The 18,098-nt window shown below is 62.7% G+C and overlaps 1 protein-coding gene across 5 annotated transcripts in view; it reads right to left on the bottom strand.

Moving 5' to 3' along the window:
* PPP1R12B (protein phosphatase 1 regulatory subunit 12B) overlaps positions 1-18,098 on the bottom strand; it is a 66,046-nt gene that overhangs the window by 7,331 nt on the left and 40,617 nt on the right. For 2 of the 5 annotated variants that reach the window (XM_079763396.1, XM_079763393.1), the window contains exons 18-23: positions 17,439-17,480; positions 5,668-5,684; positions 4,655-4,799; positions 3,961-4,065; positions 2,329-2,382; positions 1,216-1,266 (exon numbers count right to left, since the gene is read on the bottom strand). In XM_079763396.1, the coding sequence (XP_079619522.1) occupies positions 1,216-1,266; positions 2,329-2,382; positions 3,961-4,065; positions 4,655-4,799; positions 5,668-5,684; positions 17,439-17,480 (414 nt within the window). Of the gene's footprint in view, positions 1-1,215; positions 1,267-2,328; positions 2,383-3,960; positions 4,066-4,654; positions 4,800-5,667; positions 5,685-10,395; positions 14,116-14,437; positions 17,481-18,098 lie in introns of those variants that run through there. The other 3 variants (XM_079763395.1, XR_013813076.1, XR_013813077.1) reach the window with 3 other exon arrangements.

Genomic DNA, 18,098 nt, shown 5'->3' with positions numbered 1-18,098 from the left:
GTGCACAAAGGGACCTCGTACAGAAGTCCCGCCTCGCCCTCCTGAGGCTGGCGTGGGCCCACGGCCTCCCTCCCTGAGCGCGGCTGGCCTCGCCTGCACGCAGGTCGGGTGGGTCTGGAGGGCTCGGCAGGGAGGCGCCTGTGGAACATTCCAGAGGGAATGCACTGGACAGGCTGGGAACGGGGTGTTTCCAGAGGAAACAGTAAATCCAGGAGCGGACGCTGCGGCCTCTGTGCAGAGGCCTGGGAAGGGCTGGTGCTTCTCGGAGGCCGCCGCCGAGGTGACCGGCCAGAGGCGGGCGCAGCCTAGACCAGAGCGGCCGTGCAGCTCCCTCTGCACCTTCCAGGACCGGGGAGTCAGGGCCACGGGGTGACCAGAGCCCGCTCGCACCTCCCGGCTCCCGGCCACTCGGCTTCTACACGATTCACCAGAGTCAGAACAACAGGCGCCACCGAGGGTCCCTGGAGGCTGCCCTGCACCTGCTCCGAGCGACGCCCGGGGCCCCAGCGCCTGCGTGGCCGCGTGCGGCAGGCACAGCCCCTGGCCCTCAGCTGGCCACAGCTCACGACCGGCTGCGTCCACAAGAAGCGCCTTCGCAGACCCCTCGGACCCCTCACCCAACCTCCTGCGGCGGAAGTCTCTGCCTCCCAAGGCACAGACCCTGTCAGGTCCCGACAGGCCTTTTTGGTTGATTCAACGTGCGCCAGCGGACAGCAGGCACCGCTCCACACGCCAGCGGACAGCAGACACCGCTCCACACGCCTGGGCACCAGGCGAACTCTCACCCGAGTGAGGACCCGCGGCGGGAAGCTGAGCCGTGCTAAGCGGCTGCGGGCGCTGACGTCATGCACGCAGGGCGGCGCTCCCAGCCTCCCGGAGGCCCAGCAGCCCGGCCCCAGCGGCTGAGGGTGGGGCAGTGAGCGGTGGCTGTGGCCTCAGCTGCTGCCTCAGGCAGCACCGACATCGTGGAGTGCCGCGGGAACCACCGGCAGGAAGCCCGTGTGGACAGGCCCCGACTTGGTGCAGCGCGGGCTGTGGCGGGAGGGCGGCGGCACCTACCTGAGGCCCGGGCAGCTGCCGCCTGTCCACCCAGCCCCTGAGGAAACCACAGGTCAGCCCACGCCTGCCCCAGCGTCCTCGCAGCCGAGGCAGCGCTGTCCCCCGAGGGGCTGGGTCAGGCTCAGCCTGGGGGACCCTCGGAGGACCCTCCCATACCTTCATCTCCTCCTCCATCTCGGACATCTTCCGCTCCAGGGCCCGCCGCTCCTGTTAACAGACAACGCACACGTGGACTCAGCAGGGGTCCGTGCTGCCTCCGGCCGCCAAGTGACCAACAGGGTCAAGGCTCAGGCAAACTGCCCAGGAGGCTGCCTGCCCTGCTGCCCCAGCCCAGTCACTGCACCTCCCGCCCCTCAGCTCCCGCCCAACAGCTAGGAGCACAGGGACACCAGGGCCCGCTGAGCCGCCTGGGGGCTCACACGACACCAGGCGACCAGAACCTCTCAAATAGGCCTGACTCCCTGCAGCCCCCACCCCCATTCCTCAGGACCTGGTCACCAGGGGTCAGAGGCTGAGCTGACTGCCCCCCCCAGGATTCCAGGACAATGGGGCCTCGTGATTAGATGAGACACCAGCCAAGGGAATAAATGCGTCACAAAAGCCAGCTGCTTTCCAACGGAAGAAGGGATGGAGCATGAGCCCCAGGGTCAGGCAGAGCTGGGGTCACCAATGCACCAGAGTCTTCCCGATCCAAGAATGGCTAATTCCAGAAAAACACTCTGAATGCGGCCAGGAGGCCAGCAACTGAACCAGAAACTCCCCCAGAGTGAGGCTCTGCTGGGCTCCCTTCTGCCCCAGGGGTTGGGAGGGCTGAGCCTGGGCCCAGTGTGTGTGGTGCAGTGTGCACGTGTGTTGTACTATGTGTACATGCATGCATGTGTGTTCATGTGGTGTACTGTGTGTGCATGCATGCAGTATGCACCTGTGTGCAGTGTACGTGTGCGCACACATGTGGTGTGCTGTGTGCATGCATGCAGTGTACACGTGTGGTGTACTCTGTGTGTGTGTGTATGAGCAGGTCGGCCTATAAGGACACTGACCCTCCCAGGACCTGCCCCCACACAGGACGTGTGGAAAGGACTGACCGTCTGATGAAGCCCAAGGACGAGCAATGAGCTGCTGCGTCCACGTCAGACAGAAAGAATTTATGACCGAGCTGGGAGTGGAATGCGCCCCCCCGCCCCCCCCGCCCCCCCGCCTGAGACGCGCTTTTTCCATTGGCACACACAACAGGAGAGGCTCAGGAAGAGGACAGAGGCAGCTGCCTACCCGCTTCTCCACCTCCAGCAGCGAGGACCTGTCGGGCGTCTTCTCCTGTTTCTGCTGAAGAAGGGGAGGGAGTGCGTCACGGAGCCGTCCCAGGCAGGCCGTCGGGGCAGCTCCGCCGTGGACGTGGAGGCGACAGCCGGCTCCAGCGCCCGGCATGCCCTGTGGGGTCATGGCTGCCCACGGAGGGGGCTGGGGGTGTGGAGAGCGGCCTGGCACCAGGAGCTGCCCAGAGCTCCTCACTCAGCAGGCACGTGACCCAGATACCCTGTGGCTCTGCCGGCAGAGGTTCCTTTTCTCAAAAAACTAAGGAACAGCCAGAAGTAACAGCACAGCTGAGAACGTGCTCCTGTCCTGGGCTCTCCCCTGTTCCTTCTTCTTTAAAACACAACAACATTTTTTTATTGATTTCAGAGAGGAAGGGAGAGGGAGATAAAGATAGAAACATCAGTGATGAGAGAGAACCGTGGATCGGCTGCCTCCTGCACACCCCCACACTGGGGATCGAGCCCACAACCCGGGCATGTGCCCTGATTGGGAATCGAACCATGACCTCTGGTTCATTGGTCAATGCTCAACCCGAGCCACGCCGGCTGGGCATGTCCCCTGTCCTGAAGGTCACACCCCGTCCTGAAGGTCATGCCGTCCCCTCCCGTCAGTCTGCTTCCCTGGCTGACAAGGTCTGTGAGGACTGCACTCACTAGTTCACGTCCACAGAGAACTGGGTTTGTTCTTTAGACCTTGGTGCCCTGAGAGCTCCGTGGGCCTGCTGTGCACCGACTCCACGGACCCCTGAGGCACTGTCTCCATGAGGATGGGAGGCCCCGCCCCCCCGCCAAACACTCCACTTCTGGCCAATCAGCAGCGACGTGCTTTGCAGTACCACCATTTCTCCTGAATTGCAATAACACATATTTGGCAAAACTACGGACGTTCCGACACACCCAGCACGCCGTGGCTGGAGAGGCAGGTTTTATCCCAGCGCCCGGCGCCCGTCTGGTCAGCAACGGCGGAGACTGCGGACCCTGAAGGTCAGCCTGGGCGGGGCGGGAGGGGAAGGCCATCCTCCTGCGAGGTGCTGGGTGAGGTGCTGGGTGAGCTCGTTGGCTGCTGAGATGCAAAGCAGCCTCGGACACCCGCTCTGCTGGGTGTGTGGACTGGCAGGGACGAGGCTGCGGCGTCTGTGGTGCCGGGGCTCAGAGTCCATCCCTCGGCCTCCCTTTTTCCTTTAGGCCGAGACCCACTTTTCTTGTCCCACCGAAGTCCCTTAACGCCCCAGGAGCCCCAGTGGGGGAACCAGGACAAAAGCTCTGCAGGGGCTGGACCCTCCGTCCACCACCACCTCTGTCCTGAGCAGCTGGCCTCAGGCCTCTGTCCCCTGTGCTGGCGTGTGACAGGCTCCTTGTCCCTCTTGGGAGGACCTGGGGGACGAGGCAGAACAGGCTGGGACTGGCCTCCTCCCACGAGATCGACGATGCCCCTTTGGACACCAGGACTAGCGACCATCCCTCTTCAGCCAGATGCTGACTAACCCGCCATCAGTGAGTCTCGGAGCTGTGACCCCGCCCCTGAGGGCCCTCCCTTCCCACTGCAGCCCTGTCCCCTGCGCCTCGCTCAGCCTCACCCGCCCCTCACCTGGGCCACCTTCTCCAGCCTGGACTTGACATCTGCCAACTCCAGCTGGGCCTCCTGCAGCTTGGTCTTCAGCTTCTGGTTTTCGGTCAGGGCGCCCTCGTAGAGCTGGGGAGGGAGCAGCCTCAGTCACCTTGTGGGGGGGGGGTCACCCAGCAAGAACCACCACCCACCGGGGGTGTGTGTCTAGGAAACAACTTGTCCCGTTTACTGGTCTGCACCCTGCCCTCCACCGCCCGTCAGCAAAGCCCCTGGTGCTGAACATAGCAATGGGCTCGACCTCAACACAGTCCCCCCCCCCGCCGGGGAAGCCACAGCTCACCCCGGAAATGGCTGCTCAGACCCTGCAGGGCCCTTGAGTGGCTTAAAGGTGTGAACTGCATTCTCAGAGCCAGCCCTGTGCGCACTGATTTTGGTCAAGTTCTGCTCAACAAACAAACGTTTTCCCAACAAAAACGTTTTTCTGTCACCTCCTCTGCGAGATGGAGGAAGAGGGATGTGGGTAAACCTGTGAACCCGCGGCCGGCTCTGGATAGGCCTGTGGGCAGGAGGCCCCCGGGGTGACCGAGCTGGGGGCCGCGCGAGGCCTGGGTGTGATGTCACTGCCTGCCCTCGGCTCCATCAGACGGGGTGCATTTCCCACCGGCGAAGGCCACAACCCCTGAACCCCCGAACCGGACCCCGAGCAGGGCGCTACCTTCTTATAGTCCCTGCTGCTGTCCTCGTCCCCGCGGCTGGCCAGGCTGGCCAGGCGGGCCTCCCGCGCCTCCCTGCGTGCTCTCGCCGAGGTCCGGTCCCCATAGGAGTCGCTGGCCGTGGGGTTGCTGCCTCCAGACTCCAACCTGTGGGACACACGGGAGACGCGCTGATGTCAGGGGGGCTCTGAGGACAGGGAGGTGCCGAAGGGCTGCGAGCCTTTTCTGAGAAGCGCTTGGGCGCCAGCCGACACATGCAGACGCCCCTTCCCTGACCCCACCCCCAGCTGCTGGGACCTCAGGCAGAGCCAGCTCAGAGGAGGAGGAGGAGGGGAAGGGGGAAGGGGAGGGGAGGGAGGGGAAGGAGGGGGAGGGGGGGAGGAGGGGGAGGAGGGGAAGGAGGGGAAGAAAGAGGGGGAGGGGGGAGGAGGGGGAGGAGGGGGACGAGGGGGAGGGGGCCGTCACTGGCCAAGAATGGAGCTTACTTAAAAATTGGTGGTTTAGACCCAAATGCTAACTTAAATCTTAGAGCTTTTCAAATTAATTTAGGGTTCTCTTAAGAGTGTGCTTTTAAAAGCAAAAGTTTCTTGGATCTCAACAGCCCTGGGAAAATGATTCCAGCGACCTGCCAGGGAATCAGAAACACATGGACTTGGAGCTTGAGCTGCAGGCCTGGGGAGGCGGTGGTGGTGGTGGTGGGGATGGGGGGGAGTGGGCTCGGGCCCTGCAGGCCTGGGGAGGAGGTGGTGGTGGTGGTGATGGGGGCAGTGGGCTCGGGCCCTGCAGGCCTGGGGAGGGGAGGAGGAGTGGTCAGGTGCGCTGTAGGTCTGTGGGGTCCAGACAGCTCCCCCCCGCGGCTCTGTACTCCACACCAGACTGTGCTGCCTGCTCAGGGTGTGAGTGCTGTGGGCCGTGGAAAGGGAGGGACGTGAAGGACACGCTACACGAGGAAGCGGAGTGTCAGACATGCACTCACACACGGGAGCTAAGCATGCGGCAAGACGGTCCTTCTTACCTAGAAAGTCTCTCGTGCTGGAGAAAGGAAGAGACAAAAAACAAAAGAGAGATTAGAACCAGCAGCAGCAGGGGAGGACGCATCTCCACCACACTCTCAGACCAGGCCTCCCGGAGGTCGCACTGCGCGGCGGCGGAGGGGTGCCCTCGGGAGCAGGGTCCCGGCAGCAGCCCCCCCTCTGCGCCAGGACTCTGCCCTGGAGACGGGGACACACCTTCCAGAACGGGGAGCAGTCACTAGCTGCCCCTCTGCTCCGGGAGGCAGTCACTATCCACTGCCTACAGGTCCCTGACCCTGCACACATCAGGCTCCGGAGGGCGCCTGCCCTGTCCCCCTGTCCCCGTCCCCCGGCCTGCAGTGAGGGCCAGGAGGGACAGTCCCCGTCCCGGGCTGACGGCAGACAACGCTCTGGGGCCTCAGAAGAAAGGACTCAGGTGCAAACGAGGCGTGGATACGGGGTCAGGGCAGCCCAGACATGACAGTGTCTTCGCTTCACGTTTAATTTTAGTCATCGATGACCTTTACCCTCTTACCGCCACTTTTTTTTTTTTTAAGAACTCAGGAAAATAAAAACGCGCTGATTTGCATGCATCCACTCACTTCCTATTGAGGTGTTGACAACAAAATCCCCCGGACAGAGAGAAGGGAGAGGGACAAGGGCCAAAACCCACAGAGAGGAAGGACCCCTGAACCGCCAGAGTCGCCAGAGTCCCTCGCTGTCCACTCGCCCCCCCAGCTGTCCACTCACCCCCCCGGCTGTCCACTCGCCCCCCCGGCTGTCCACTCGCCCCCCCCTGGCTGTCCAGAGGAAGGATGGAGCAGGCAGCCATTCTCCATGGAAACCTCTCTAACTGCCATCAGAACTCGCAGGTGCTTCTGCAGAATGGGCACAGGTTGCCCTCGATCCGGACCGAGTCCTTTTACTTCCTAGACAATTTTTAAAGGCCCACTCTGTTAGGCAGCCCTGTGAGGCAGCAGGGGACTGACCACGAGGAGGCGTCCGTGTGTGTGTGTGTGTGTGGGGGGGGGGGGGGCGGGGCGCGAGGGCTCAGCAGGGAGCACCTGGTGCTAAGGAGCCTTGGCGCCTCACGCCTGGCGCCGAGCATCCTGGGACCTGCGGCTGGAGCCCAGGAACCTGCTGACTCACTGCCGGTCGGTGAGAGTCAGTTACTGCGTTATCAACACCAAGGAGGTGGGTTTTTCTGACCTGAAGCCTTTTTTAGAGCAATCCCCTCTGGAGAACCGCTTCATTTATAAAGTGCTGCCAGTCACCGCTCTGACGAGATCCTCCTTCACACGTTGGGGTGAATTAAAAGTCAGAACCAGGAAAAGTGTAAGCTGTGAAATGCCAGAGATTCACGAGCGGAGAAGGAAGCTCACACACCAAGTGCCAAGGGCCTCCTGAGCCTAAGAACCACTGTGCAGAGCCCGCAGGGGGCACAGCTGAGTGGCAGCCAGGATTGGGGGGGCGGGGGGGCAGGCGGGCAGTCGCAACCTGGTCTGAAGCCGTGAAGGTGGCAACCCGGGCTCCAGTGGAGGCTTCCGGAAAGCGCCCGCTTTAGAGAGAGACACTCACGCGTGTGTTCTAAAACCACGTCTCGCAGGTTTCCCTGGGACCCACCCCCGCGGCTGCCGCTTCTGGGGGGCTGAGGTCTGCTCTGCGCAGGACCGGCTGGGCTCGTCGGGACGGTCCAGACCCAGGCGCAGGCTCCTTCCTTCCTCTGGGAACTCCCGACCGCCTCCTGGCAGAGGTCGGCCTCCGTCAGCCCCAGGGCCGTCCTGGGAGGGACAGCGCCGGCTGGTTCCGATGGTGAAACGTGCACGATCATGAAGTGGCTCGGAAAACACCAGAGGCTGGCTTAGGAAACCCACCAAAGCTTCCAACGTGAACGTTACCCGGAGTTCAGGAAGGCCCAGGATTAAAAACACGCCCCCCCCCCCCCCACACACACACATATAAAATGAAATTGTGGCTCTGGAGAGCTGGGCCCGAGGGACAGGAAGGAGGCCGGTCACGTGGCCACTGCCACGGCCCCTGGAGCTGGGCTGCCTCAGTGATGGGAGAACCTGCTGCCATCTCCCTGCAGGGCAGGCAGGACGGTCACCCCGCGTCCCAGAGCGCGCGGGCCGGGGACAGGCTGAGCTTTTCTGGGGGCCTCGGAGAACCCGCCTTCGGATTCCCGGGCGACGGCAGCCCCTCACATTCACGGCTCGGGGTGAGGTCAGTGGGGCCTCAGAAATTCCCCCATCACAAGCTTCCCCCAAGGAAAGAGCGGCCTAATTCATCGTAACTTCCTCAGAGAACCAGCCATGCCCGTTGCCCGGCTGCCGCTGGGGGCCCTGTGCCGGCGGGGCGGGGCGGCGCGGACTCCCCGCGAGCAGGTGAGCGTTTCCGCCGTCCAGTGTTTCACACGCTGAGTCACATGACTGTCACCCCATCACTGTCCTGTCAGGAAGTGCGGTGCCTACGCTCAGTCTGTGACGTCCCTGGAGGGTCTCACGGCAGTTGTGGCCACCCCGTCGCTGTCAGGTGTCCCTCACACGCTCTGGACATGTTTATGATGCGACACACACCCCTTTGTTGTCCCTGCATTGGGGTTTGCGAAGACGGTGGGACAAGGGACGAGAATGAGGAATGGGCTCCGTTCTGAGACCTCGAGTGGCAGCCGCTGGGGAGCCTGCAAGGGCTCCTCAGAATGACACCGGGCCGCGGGGAGGGGCTATCACGGAGGGGCACACGGAGGGGCTGTCACGGAGGGGCTGTCACGGAGGGGCACACGGAGGGCACACACAGGCCCCCGGCTCCCGCGGAGCGTATGGCAAACAGCTTTATAACCAACTGTCTGTCTGGGAGTCAACAGCCGGGCTGATGCCCTAGAAACACACTCCCACACTGCTGCCCCGGTGCCGACACCGACACGGCGAGCCACGGACCGCCACGCAGACGCAGGGCCGTGCGTTCCTGCAGGTTTCCCCACTCGGCCCCAAATAAGGAGCTGCCCCTGCACCAGCAGACTTGTTCCCTAACAAGGAGCGGCCGCCGCACTGCCCAGCGCGCCCCAGGCTGCTCGCCCCACAGGAACACCTGTGCAGAACACGGCGCGCCTGGACGGGACAGCACGCCCATCAGCAGACACGGCTTCCCGGGCTTTCCCGGCACGTTCCCTGTGAGGAGGAGGAAGGTGGCAGGTGCCACGATGCCTGGCTCACCCTGTCCCTGCGTCTCTCAAGTCCACACACAGGCACAGGCACTCACACACACACACACACACACACACACACACACACACGCTCTCACAGTCACACACACACAGGCTCTCACAGTCGCACACACACACACAAACACACAGGCTCTCACAGTCACACACACATACACACACACACACACACACTCTCACAGTCACACACACACAGGCTCTCACAGTCACACACACACACAGCCACAGGCACTCACAGTTGCACACACACAAGCACAGGTCTCAGTCACACACACGCACACACACAGGCACAGGCTCTCACAGTCACACTCACACAGGCTCTCACAGTCGCACACACACACACACACACACACACAGGCTCTCAGTCACACACACAGGCACAGGCTCTCACAGTCACACACTCACACAGGCTCTCACAGTCACACACACACACACACACTCACACACACAGGCTCTCACAGTCACACACACACAGCCACAGGCTCTCAGTCACACACACAGGCACAGGCTCTCACAGTCACACACTCACACAGGCTCTCACAGTCACACACACACACACACACTCACACACACAGGCTCTCACAGTCACACACACTCACACACACACAGCCACAGGCTCTCAGTCACACACACAGGCACAGGCTCTCACAGTCACACACACACACACTCACACACACAGGCTCTCACAGTCACACACACACACACACACACAGCCACAGGCTCTCAGTCACACACACAGGCACAGGCTCTCACAGTCACACACTCACACAGGCTCTCACAGTCACACACACTCACACACACTCACACACACAGGCTCTCACAGTCACACACACACAGGCTCTCACAGTCACACACACACACACACACAGGCTCTCACAGTCACACACACTCACACACACACAGCCACAGGCTCTCAGTCACACACACACAGGCTCTCACAGTCACACACACACACAGGCTCTCACAGTCACACACACACTCACACGCACACACTCACACACACAGGCTCTCACAGTCACACACACACACACACACACACACACAGCCACAGGCTCTCAGTCACACACACACAGGCTCTCACAGTCACACACACACTCATACACACACACTCACACATGCTCAAAGCTGCATGCAATTAAAGGTTACTGTCCACAGTTGCATGGCCATTTGGGAGCTTTTTCTTTTAAAAACACAGTGTTGACCCATAAAACACAGGAAAGGGAACAACTAAATATAGCCCGGAGCATGAGAACGGCCTGGAGAGGCAGACAGGACGGAGCGCCCCTCTGCCCTGCCGCTGCCGCTGAGGGCGAAGGGCTCAGGTGCAGGGGCCGCGCACGTGGGACCAGCTGTCACAGGGCCACGTGCACATGGGACCGGCACTTGCACAGCAGCCACAGGGCCTCTGGAGGCTCCATCTTCCTGCCTGACTCCCTCATGCCCTGACACACCTGTGTTCAGCCCACCTCCCCCGACGCACAGGCACGCTCCCTGCACACAGCACAGACACGGAGGGAAACGGCTTACTCGGAGCGTCTTGGCAGTCGGGGAGGGAGTGGCGGGGGGCGAGTCCGACGTAGACTTCCTGCTCCGAGGGAACTCCTTGCTCCGGGTGTACAGAGAGGACATGGCTGCGCTGAGCAGCAGAGCTAAGCGAGGACGCGGCCACCCTGGAGTCCAGCCTACAGCTCTAGGCCGGCAGCTGAGCAGGCGTGAGGCGTGTCCCTCCCCAACGTCTAGCCGGGCCCTCTGGACGGCAGTCCCGCCGGGGGTGCTGGGAGCCTCGCTGCGTTGCCTGGACCGAGTCCCGGGTTCTCCAAAAGCTCACTCCTCCCGAGGCCGCCGCCCCGATGACAGGAGATGCAATCCCGAGGCAGGACGACCGTGGGCCTGCGGAGCCGCCGGGGCAGCCCGCTCACTGCCGGCGGGAAGGAACGAGCCCTCTGCAAACATGCGTCTCCAGCCGGGCTCCACGCGGTGAGCTAAAGGCTGTGATCACTCAGGCCCACAAGCCGGGAGTTTGAGAAGCAGCAGTCGGAGGAGCTGGGCTCCCGTCCTCCAACATATAAACACTCGGCCACATCCCTCCTCTTCTTTCTGACGTTCCAGAGCCGATTCGCTCAGCCAGGAATGCTGGAGCCGGGCCAAGGGCAAGGATCCGCTTCCAGCCCACGCGGCCGCCGCCACTTGTCGGGGGAGCCAGCGCAGCTTCTAGGAACACGGGGCTCGGGGTGCACGCGCTGACCCCCTGCTCACAGCAGGCTCTTCTCGGCTATGACGAGGGGCCTCTATTCAAAAGCCCAGAGGCCCGCACAGCACCGAGGTCTCCATGCTCTGTTTTAACAACGTGTCACTAGCTGCCCCGAGAAGCCCAGCAAATTGAAACCGGGTCCGGCACAGGGAGCGCTGCCTGAGACAGCCCCGAAACTCCAGGCCGGGGCAGGGGTCATGTGGGCACGGCGAGGGCCAGGCCAGGGCCGCACAGACAGCAGGGGCAGCAGGACCACAGAACCAGTCCTCACAGCGAAAAGCCAGTGAAAAGGAAAGGAATGTATCTGCGTGGTCTTGAGGGTGGATCTGACCAGGAAGCTCTCCACACCCTGCCGGCCCCCCCGCCCCCCCACACTGCTGGCCCCGTGCTTTCTCCCTGTGGCTACCCAGCACAGTCCACCTCTCTGGCCCCACCCCCTTTCCCACGAATTTAAATTCCCTCCTCTCCTGGCTCACCTCGCGTCCAGGCAGTGCCCACGAGTGACCCATGACCTCGCGGACCCCTCACCAAGTTCACAGACAGGAAGACCGGCACGTACTGTTTCCGTCTTACGCAGACGACAGTAACTGCCCCGCAAACACGCAGTGACACGAACACGCAGTGACACGAACACGCAGACGCTGGGTCGCCACCCTGTGCCTTGCAGTGGACGTGACCCCAGGCAGGGCCCCGAGGCGGAACCACCCTCATGCCCCCGGGCCTCCTAGGGCTGCTCCTTGATGGGGAGGGAGGCCCAGAGGGAGGGACAGGGAGGAGGCGGCTTCCCTTAGGGGGGCCCAGTCTCCTTTCCCACACGAAGCCTGGGAAGGGACCCCTCGAGACAGACTGCAGGGCCAGAGCAGAGGCTCCGTCCTGCTCTCAGCGTGGTCTCGGCCCTGCCCCCGAAAGCGCGAGGCTCAGGAGAGGGGTCCCAGGCCCTTCACGAGGCTCCTTCCGCAGACCTGCCCAGGCTGGCTGAGGGGCCTCGTGCTTCGCAATTAAACTGAAATTTAGCAACAGCTCACAAAGGCAGACCAGTGGAGGCTGCCTCCCTTCATGGAGGGTGTGCGCGCGTCCCTCCACGGCCAGATGGGGACGCGGCCACGCGGGGGAGAGCTGCCCATGGGGCCGGCTGGACCTGCCCGGGGACAAGGCGCTCAGCACTGGACAGCGCTCCAGGAGGGACGCCGACGTCCTACTGTGCTCCAGGCAGGCCAGGGAGCAAGAACCCCGTCCCCATGTTCACTGCGCCTGATGAGAGCACGCCGACGGATGGGCAGCACCAGCGGGCACCGGTCCTTTCCGACGGACTCGGAAGCAGCCACGAGGGCCTTCTGTAGGTGCTACAGCTGGTTCAACGCTGGGTGAGCAGCTTCAAAAGGTACGACTCTCCGAAACTTTTGTTAAAAATATCAATATTAAAAAACCAGCCGGGGTGCAGAAAGTGCTGTCTGTCACGACGGCTGCTTTAGAGCGAGCAGGAGATGCCGAGAGCCACACTCACACGCCCAGTATCACTGTGCGCGGAGTGACTGCAGCAGAAGAGGTCTGCTCAGGAGAGGCCTCACATCCAGGGCGTGCTTGCGCTCTGCGTCCGGTGGAGCCCCCCAACCCCCCCGCACAGGCCCAGGACTGGGCTCCGTGTGGGGACAACGAGCTTGCTCTCACGAATAAAGTTTTATTGGAACACAGCCACTCCGTGTGTTGGTGTCTCGTCAAGGCTGCTCTCCCGCTGTCCCAGGGAATCGAGAGGTCACACAGATGATGACCGCAGCTGGGCCCTGACCTAGACCCGCAGGGACAAAGCCAGAGCCGAGCCTGGCGCTGCCCCTCCCCTCGCCTCCCTGCTCGCACTGGGGGACAGGCACCACGTCCCCACCCCGGCTCAGAGGGCAGAGCCGGGCGCCGTCCCCACAGGAGCCACGGCAGCCACCTGGTACATCCCCGGGGCAAGTCCCCGACACTGAGTCAACTCCACACGTGTGTCACCTGGTTACACAGCATCCCAACGTGCCGCTTCCTCCAGGACGCTCCGTCACTGAGGATCTGAGACAGAACCAGCTATGGCTCCAGACGGCACGAGGGTTTAGTCTGAGCCATTCATGTGCCAACAGGTTTTCAAAATGTCCCTCGTCTCTCCCTAGGAGCAACTCTGGCATAGTTTAGGGTGTAAGAAAACACAACTTTTAAAGCATCCAGAAGCCACGTATTTTTAAAGGCTCATGCTGCTGAGGCTCCTGGGTAAACACCTCTGTGTACACTATGCTTTTCCTACGCAGAAGCTCAGGGCGCTGAGGGCGGCTACCTGCCTCCAGCCCTGAGCCCCCGCCGTCGCCGTCGCAGAAGGAGTGGCTGTGACTCAGGGGCCGAGCTCCCCCGGCCTCCTGGGCCGCCCAGGCTGCGGCCTTTGCCTGTCAGAGTGGAGCCTCGTGCTGAGGCCCCGGGAGGCTGTCCTCAGGGTGCGGAGGGCCCCGAGCGCTCAGGATAGAAACGACCCCTTTCTAAGGACGCTGTTAGTTGGTCTAGAAAACGTTTAAAGAAACAACAACACAGAAAAGTGCCAGCAGGAAGTCCAGCAGAAGGTTAAACAGTAATTTCTTCTGAGTGGTATGACTTTGAACAGTTCTTCTTTAAAGCAGAATCCCCTTCTATAACAGAATGTTCTAACACCTCGACCTTTACTATCCTGACATGAACTCCACTACAGAAGTCCTAGCTAACATCGTAACAGTCGGTCATCTGAACAGAGGAAAGGAACTCGTAACGAGATGCAGTGTTTCACTTGGAAGATCCGAGGCCGCCAGGGCGCGGCCGTCCCAGGCCGTCCTGGAGCAGAAGGTGGACGCGGGCCGGGAGCACGTGCTGCTCAGCGTCTCCCAGGCGCCCTGCCGTCACCGGCACGCACCACCGTGAGGGAGAGAAGCGGAATTAGGTAGAGTTTTCTCACGTTCACAGTGGTTCAATGTGCAGAACCTCCCTCTGCCAAAAGACGTGAGTTAACAGGTAAAATCAAGTCTGGTTTTGGACTCAGATAACTGCACGGCGACTGTCACACGGGACACACAGCCCTGACCTCGGCCAGACCCCCAGCTGCTCGAGAGCCACGGCCCTGTGCTCGGAACCCGTCTCCACGACAACGGGCCGAGCTCCTCAGGTCCCTCCACAGGAGACAGAGCCTCGGCCACTAACGCCCGAGCACCCGAGGCGGCAGCAGAGGAAGAGGCGGGAGACAGGGCGGGGGTGACGGGCCGTCCTGGTGGCTGATACCCCTTCCTCACCCCTGTATTTACCCCTTCCTCACCCCTGCATGAGGAGCCAAAGGCCAAAGAGAGAGCAGGACGGAGCTTGCTCCCGACAGAGTCCTGGCTGGGGCGGAAGGCACGGGCCGCGGGACAGTGGGTCCAAAGCTACAGCCTCTCCAGGGAACAGACTGCGCCCTGACGACCGGGTCTCCTTGGCAACAGCACGACCTAAAACTAATAGGATCCTTAAAAGGAAGATGCCAAAGGACCGGTTCTGAGACGCCCAGGGCGGCCTTGGGAGTGGAAGGCACATGTGACCCTGGCGGGGGGGGGCGGGGGGGGGGCGGGGGGTGCATAGGGGTCACCTCTGGAGGGAACATCAGCAGCTCCGGGTGGAAAGCTGCCCCACACACGGCTGTGCGGCTGCTGACTCTCCACGGCCGCCTCCTCCCCCACGGCCCGTCCCCGGGGGCTGATGTGACGCCATCGCTGAGGGGCCCGTCCCCACGAGCACAGGATCCTAGCACCCCTCAGACTTCTCAGAGGCCCTGTCCTGGGGCAAGCTGGCCACCGCCCTCTCCGAGGCGAAGAGGCTGAGAGAGGAACAGCGATGCCGCCTCGTTCCCTCTGCGAGGAGGAGGCTGCTCTGAACAGGCCGGTGCTGCTACGGGAGCACGGAGTCTCACGTCTGCACGGCACCTCACCTCCGTGTCTTCAGGCTCAGCCGGCTGTCTCCCAGGCAGCCGCCTGGCCTGGCCTGGCCCGCCTCGCGGGGCATACCTTACCATATTAGGCAGCAGGGCCGAGCGGGAGGCTCAGGCTGGGATTCTACCTAAAAGGACAAGGGCTGGGAGGGGACGGAGGTCACGGGGCACCAGCAGGGAAGGGGCTCCGAGGTTAAGGAACAAGACTGGAAGCACTGCTTGGGTGGGTGGGGGCGGGGCCCAGCGAAGGCGAGAAGCAGGCTGGGAAAGCCAGGGCCGCAGGGACGGGGCTGCTACTTCCTCGGGGACTGGAGCTGGGGGACACCGGGGAACAGGGCGAGGAACTTAGGGAGCCGACTGGAGCTGGGGGACACCGGGGAACAGGGCGAGGAACTTAGGGAGCCGACTGGAGCTGGGGGACACGGGGAAACAGGGCGAGGAACTCCCCGGGCTCCGAGCGAGGGGGAGCACCGGCCCCACTCCTGCCCTTCCCGTCGTCCCGCCCCTCCCGCTCCTGCAGCCCGTCAATCCCTTCTCAGACTCACCTGGGACATCTCAGACACCTGTTCTTCGCGGAAGAACTAGGAATGACGTCAGATCACCGGATTCTGAGGTCGGTGAAAGCCTCCCTCTCACCCCGACTTAGGGACCTAGGCTCAGAGGATCACTCAATGGGCCCCCAGCACCCCAATATTTAAATGTGCTGTCACTTCCATGCACGGCTCCAGGGTCGGCCTGGCAGCACCCCATGTACACGAGGGAACGGAGGCTGGGAGCAGCTTAGCACGTCCGCCCTCGTCCTAACAGGCGTCCCCGGACACTTAAACCGCCTGAAGGCCCACGGACAGCCCCACAGGAGCCCGGCTGTGAGAGGAGCTCGGGGTCTCAGTCCCATTTCTGTCACGAGCAGCAGGAATTTAGGGTCCCTGAGGCCGCTAAGCTAAGCCTTCCCCAAGCTAAGCCCAAATCTGCTCCCCAAGTCTCCGGCTCACGGCCCCCAGCCGCCCCCGTCTACGCCGTCTGCTCTCTGCTCAGCCACATGGGCCCACCTCTCCTCAGGGATGTCGGGCACTCCTGCCCGTCTCTCTCCCGCCGCCCCAACGACAACACTGCACCCCTAAACCCAGCGGCCACTGCCCGCCCTCAGGTCTACGCTCGCACGAGGCCTCCCCAACAAGGCCTGTCCCACCACCTGCTGGTGCCGCCCTGACCCCGGGAAACACGCTGTCTCACACGCACCGCACACGCACCCAACACCAGCGCAGCCTCATCGGATGTGGAGGTGCCGTGGAAGGCGACCCTGTGTAACCTGCTGAGTGGAACGCCCGTGGGAGAGGCCGTAAGCCTGGCCATCTGCCTCCCTGCAGCCCGGCGGCACGAGCAGCCAGGTCCCTGAACCCTAACTTGTCGGGGCCTCCGTTTCCTTCACTGTAATAAGAGGCTCCCAGCCCAAGTCACCTCTGAGTCCCCCAAAGCCGAGGCAAGTGACTCCACTACTTTGACCTGGTTTCCCTGGTCCCTTTAACACAGGGCCTGTCCGTGGGGGCACCATCGTCCTTGTCGGCCCCCAGTGCCTCAGAGTGACGGGTCCAGTCACAGGACAGACGCTGCGAAGAGCAGAGGGGGACGGCCAAGCGCAGGCCCAGAGGGGCAGGCGGAGCACGCGGGGCGAGGCCTCCCCGGCCACGCAGGTGCACAGCACAGGAGACAGGCGCTCCTCACCGCCAGCGTGTTCTCAGGGGAGACCGGAACAGCCTTCCTCACGTTAGGATGAGGCTCACTTCTCTTTCACGGAGCGAGCTAAGGCCGTCGGGACACCTGCAGGCTGCTGCCCACCTGATGTGACAGCCACCAGCCGGCTGCCCAGACCCCATCAGCGGTGTGTTCCCGGTCTCAGTGGCTCATGAAGTGACCAATGGGGACAGGCTTTGGTAACACCAGGCACGAGGCTGACTAAGCAAAGTCTCCACCGTCTAGGCATCCCGCCTGGTGCCCTAGAGATGCAGGGCAGGCCTGTCCTCTGTCGCCACGAGAGCAGAGGCAGGCCTCCAGCCAGAGCCCCTCTCCACATCCCAGTGCTGGTGACAGACAGATGCGGTGCTGCCTCCACTCCCATCTAAAGCCTCGGAGAGGCCCCCGGGGCGCCACACGGGAGGACAGAGGAGGCAGCCTGCAGCCGCTGCCCATCGCAGGAGGCGGGAAGCGGAGGAAACTGTTCACGGGCGTCACAGCCGCCCCTGCCTGGGGCCCGAGGACCTGCCTCACACGGCCCGCATCAGGCTCTGCGCGCCTGCCCTCCTGCGTGAGGTGTGCTTGTGAGCAGGCCCGGGGGACACCCTCGCTGGCTGTCACTTACCCTCGCTTCCTTCACCTCTTCAGAGCCATCAGCTTCCTCCTCCTGAAAAGGAAAGAGTAAGAAAAACAAGAGGGTCACCGTCACAGACGCCTCGAGAGCAGGAGGGTCAGCGGTCAATGACCCCGACACACGCCTGGGGGTGCAGACAGCTCGGGACGTCCTGCTGCCTGGGAAGAACTCGGAGACACAGAGCTCTGTCCCCTCTGTCGACAGGCAGCCGACGGCCCGGCTGTGAGCGTCTCCCTAGAGCACAGCTCCACACGTGACACTGTCCTTCTCCCCCACCGAACGAACGGCTCAGCTCACTTCAAAGGAGCCGCTGGGAACCAGGGGTCTGAGTGACGGAGCGGGGAGGGGCGAGAGGCGGGGAGCGAGAAGGGGCGACTTCCAGCTCCAAGTCCGGACGGGTCTGCAGCCAGGGGCACAGGGGCGCCTGCCTTTGTGCAATGCCAGACCCAACCTGCTCTGTACTGTTTTCCTTCCTCAGCATGGTTTTATGATCCCTTCCTTTTTCCTCCAAAGAGCGAGGCTGAGCCGGAGGACTGCTTACTTCCCGTGGTGCCCGAGCTCCTGCTGCCACCCCTGCGAGGAGGTCCGGGCGGCACGGCTCTGGGACAGGGAGGCGCTGAGGGCTAGGCTAGCTTCCAGGTTGCAAACAGT

Source organism: Cnephaeus nilssonii (assembly GCF_951640355.1).
Source record: "Cnephaeus nilssonii genome assembly, chromosome: 23".
Taxonomy (NCBI): domain Eukaryota; kingdom Metazoa; phylum Chordata; class Mammalia; order Chiroptera; family Vespertilionidae; genus Cnephaeus; species Cnephaeus nilssonii.
This window is presented reverse-complemented; position numbering and strand designations above follow the sequence as displayed.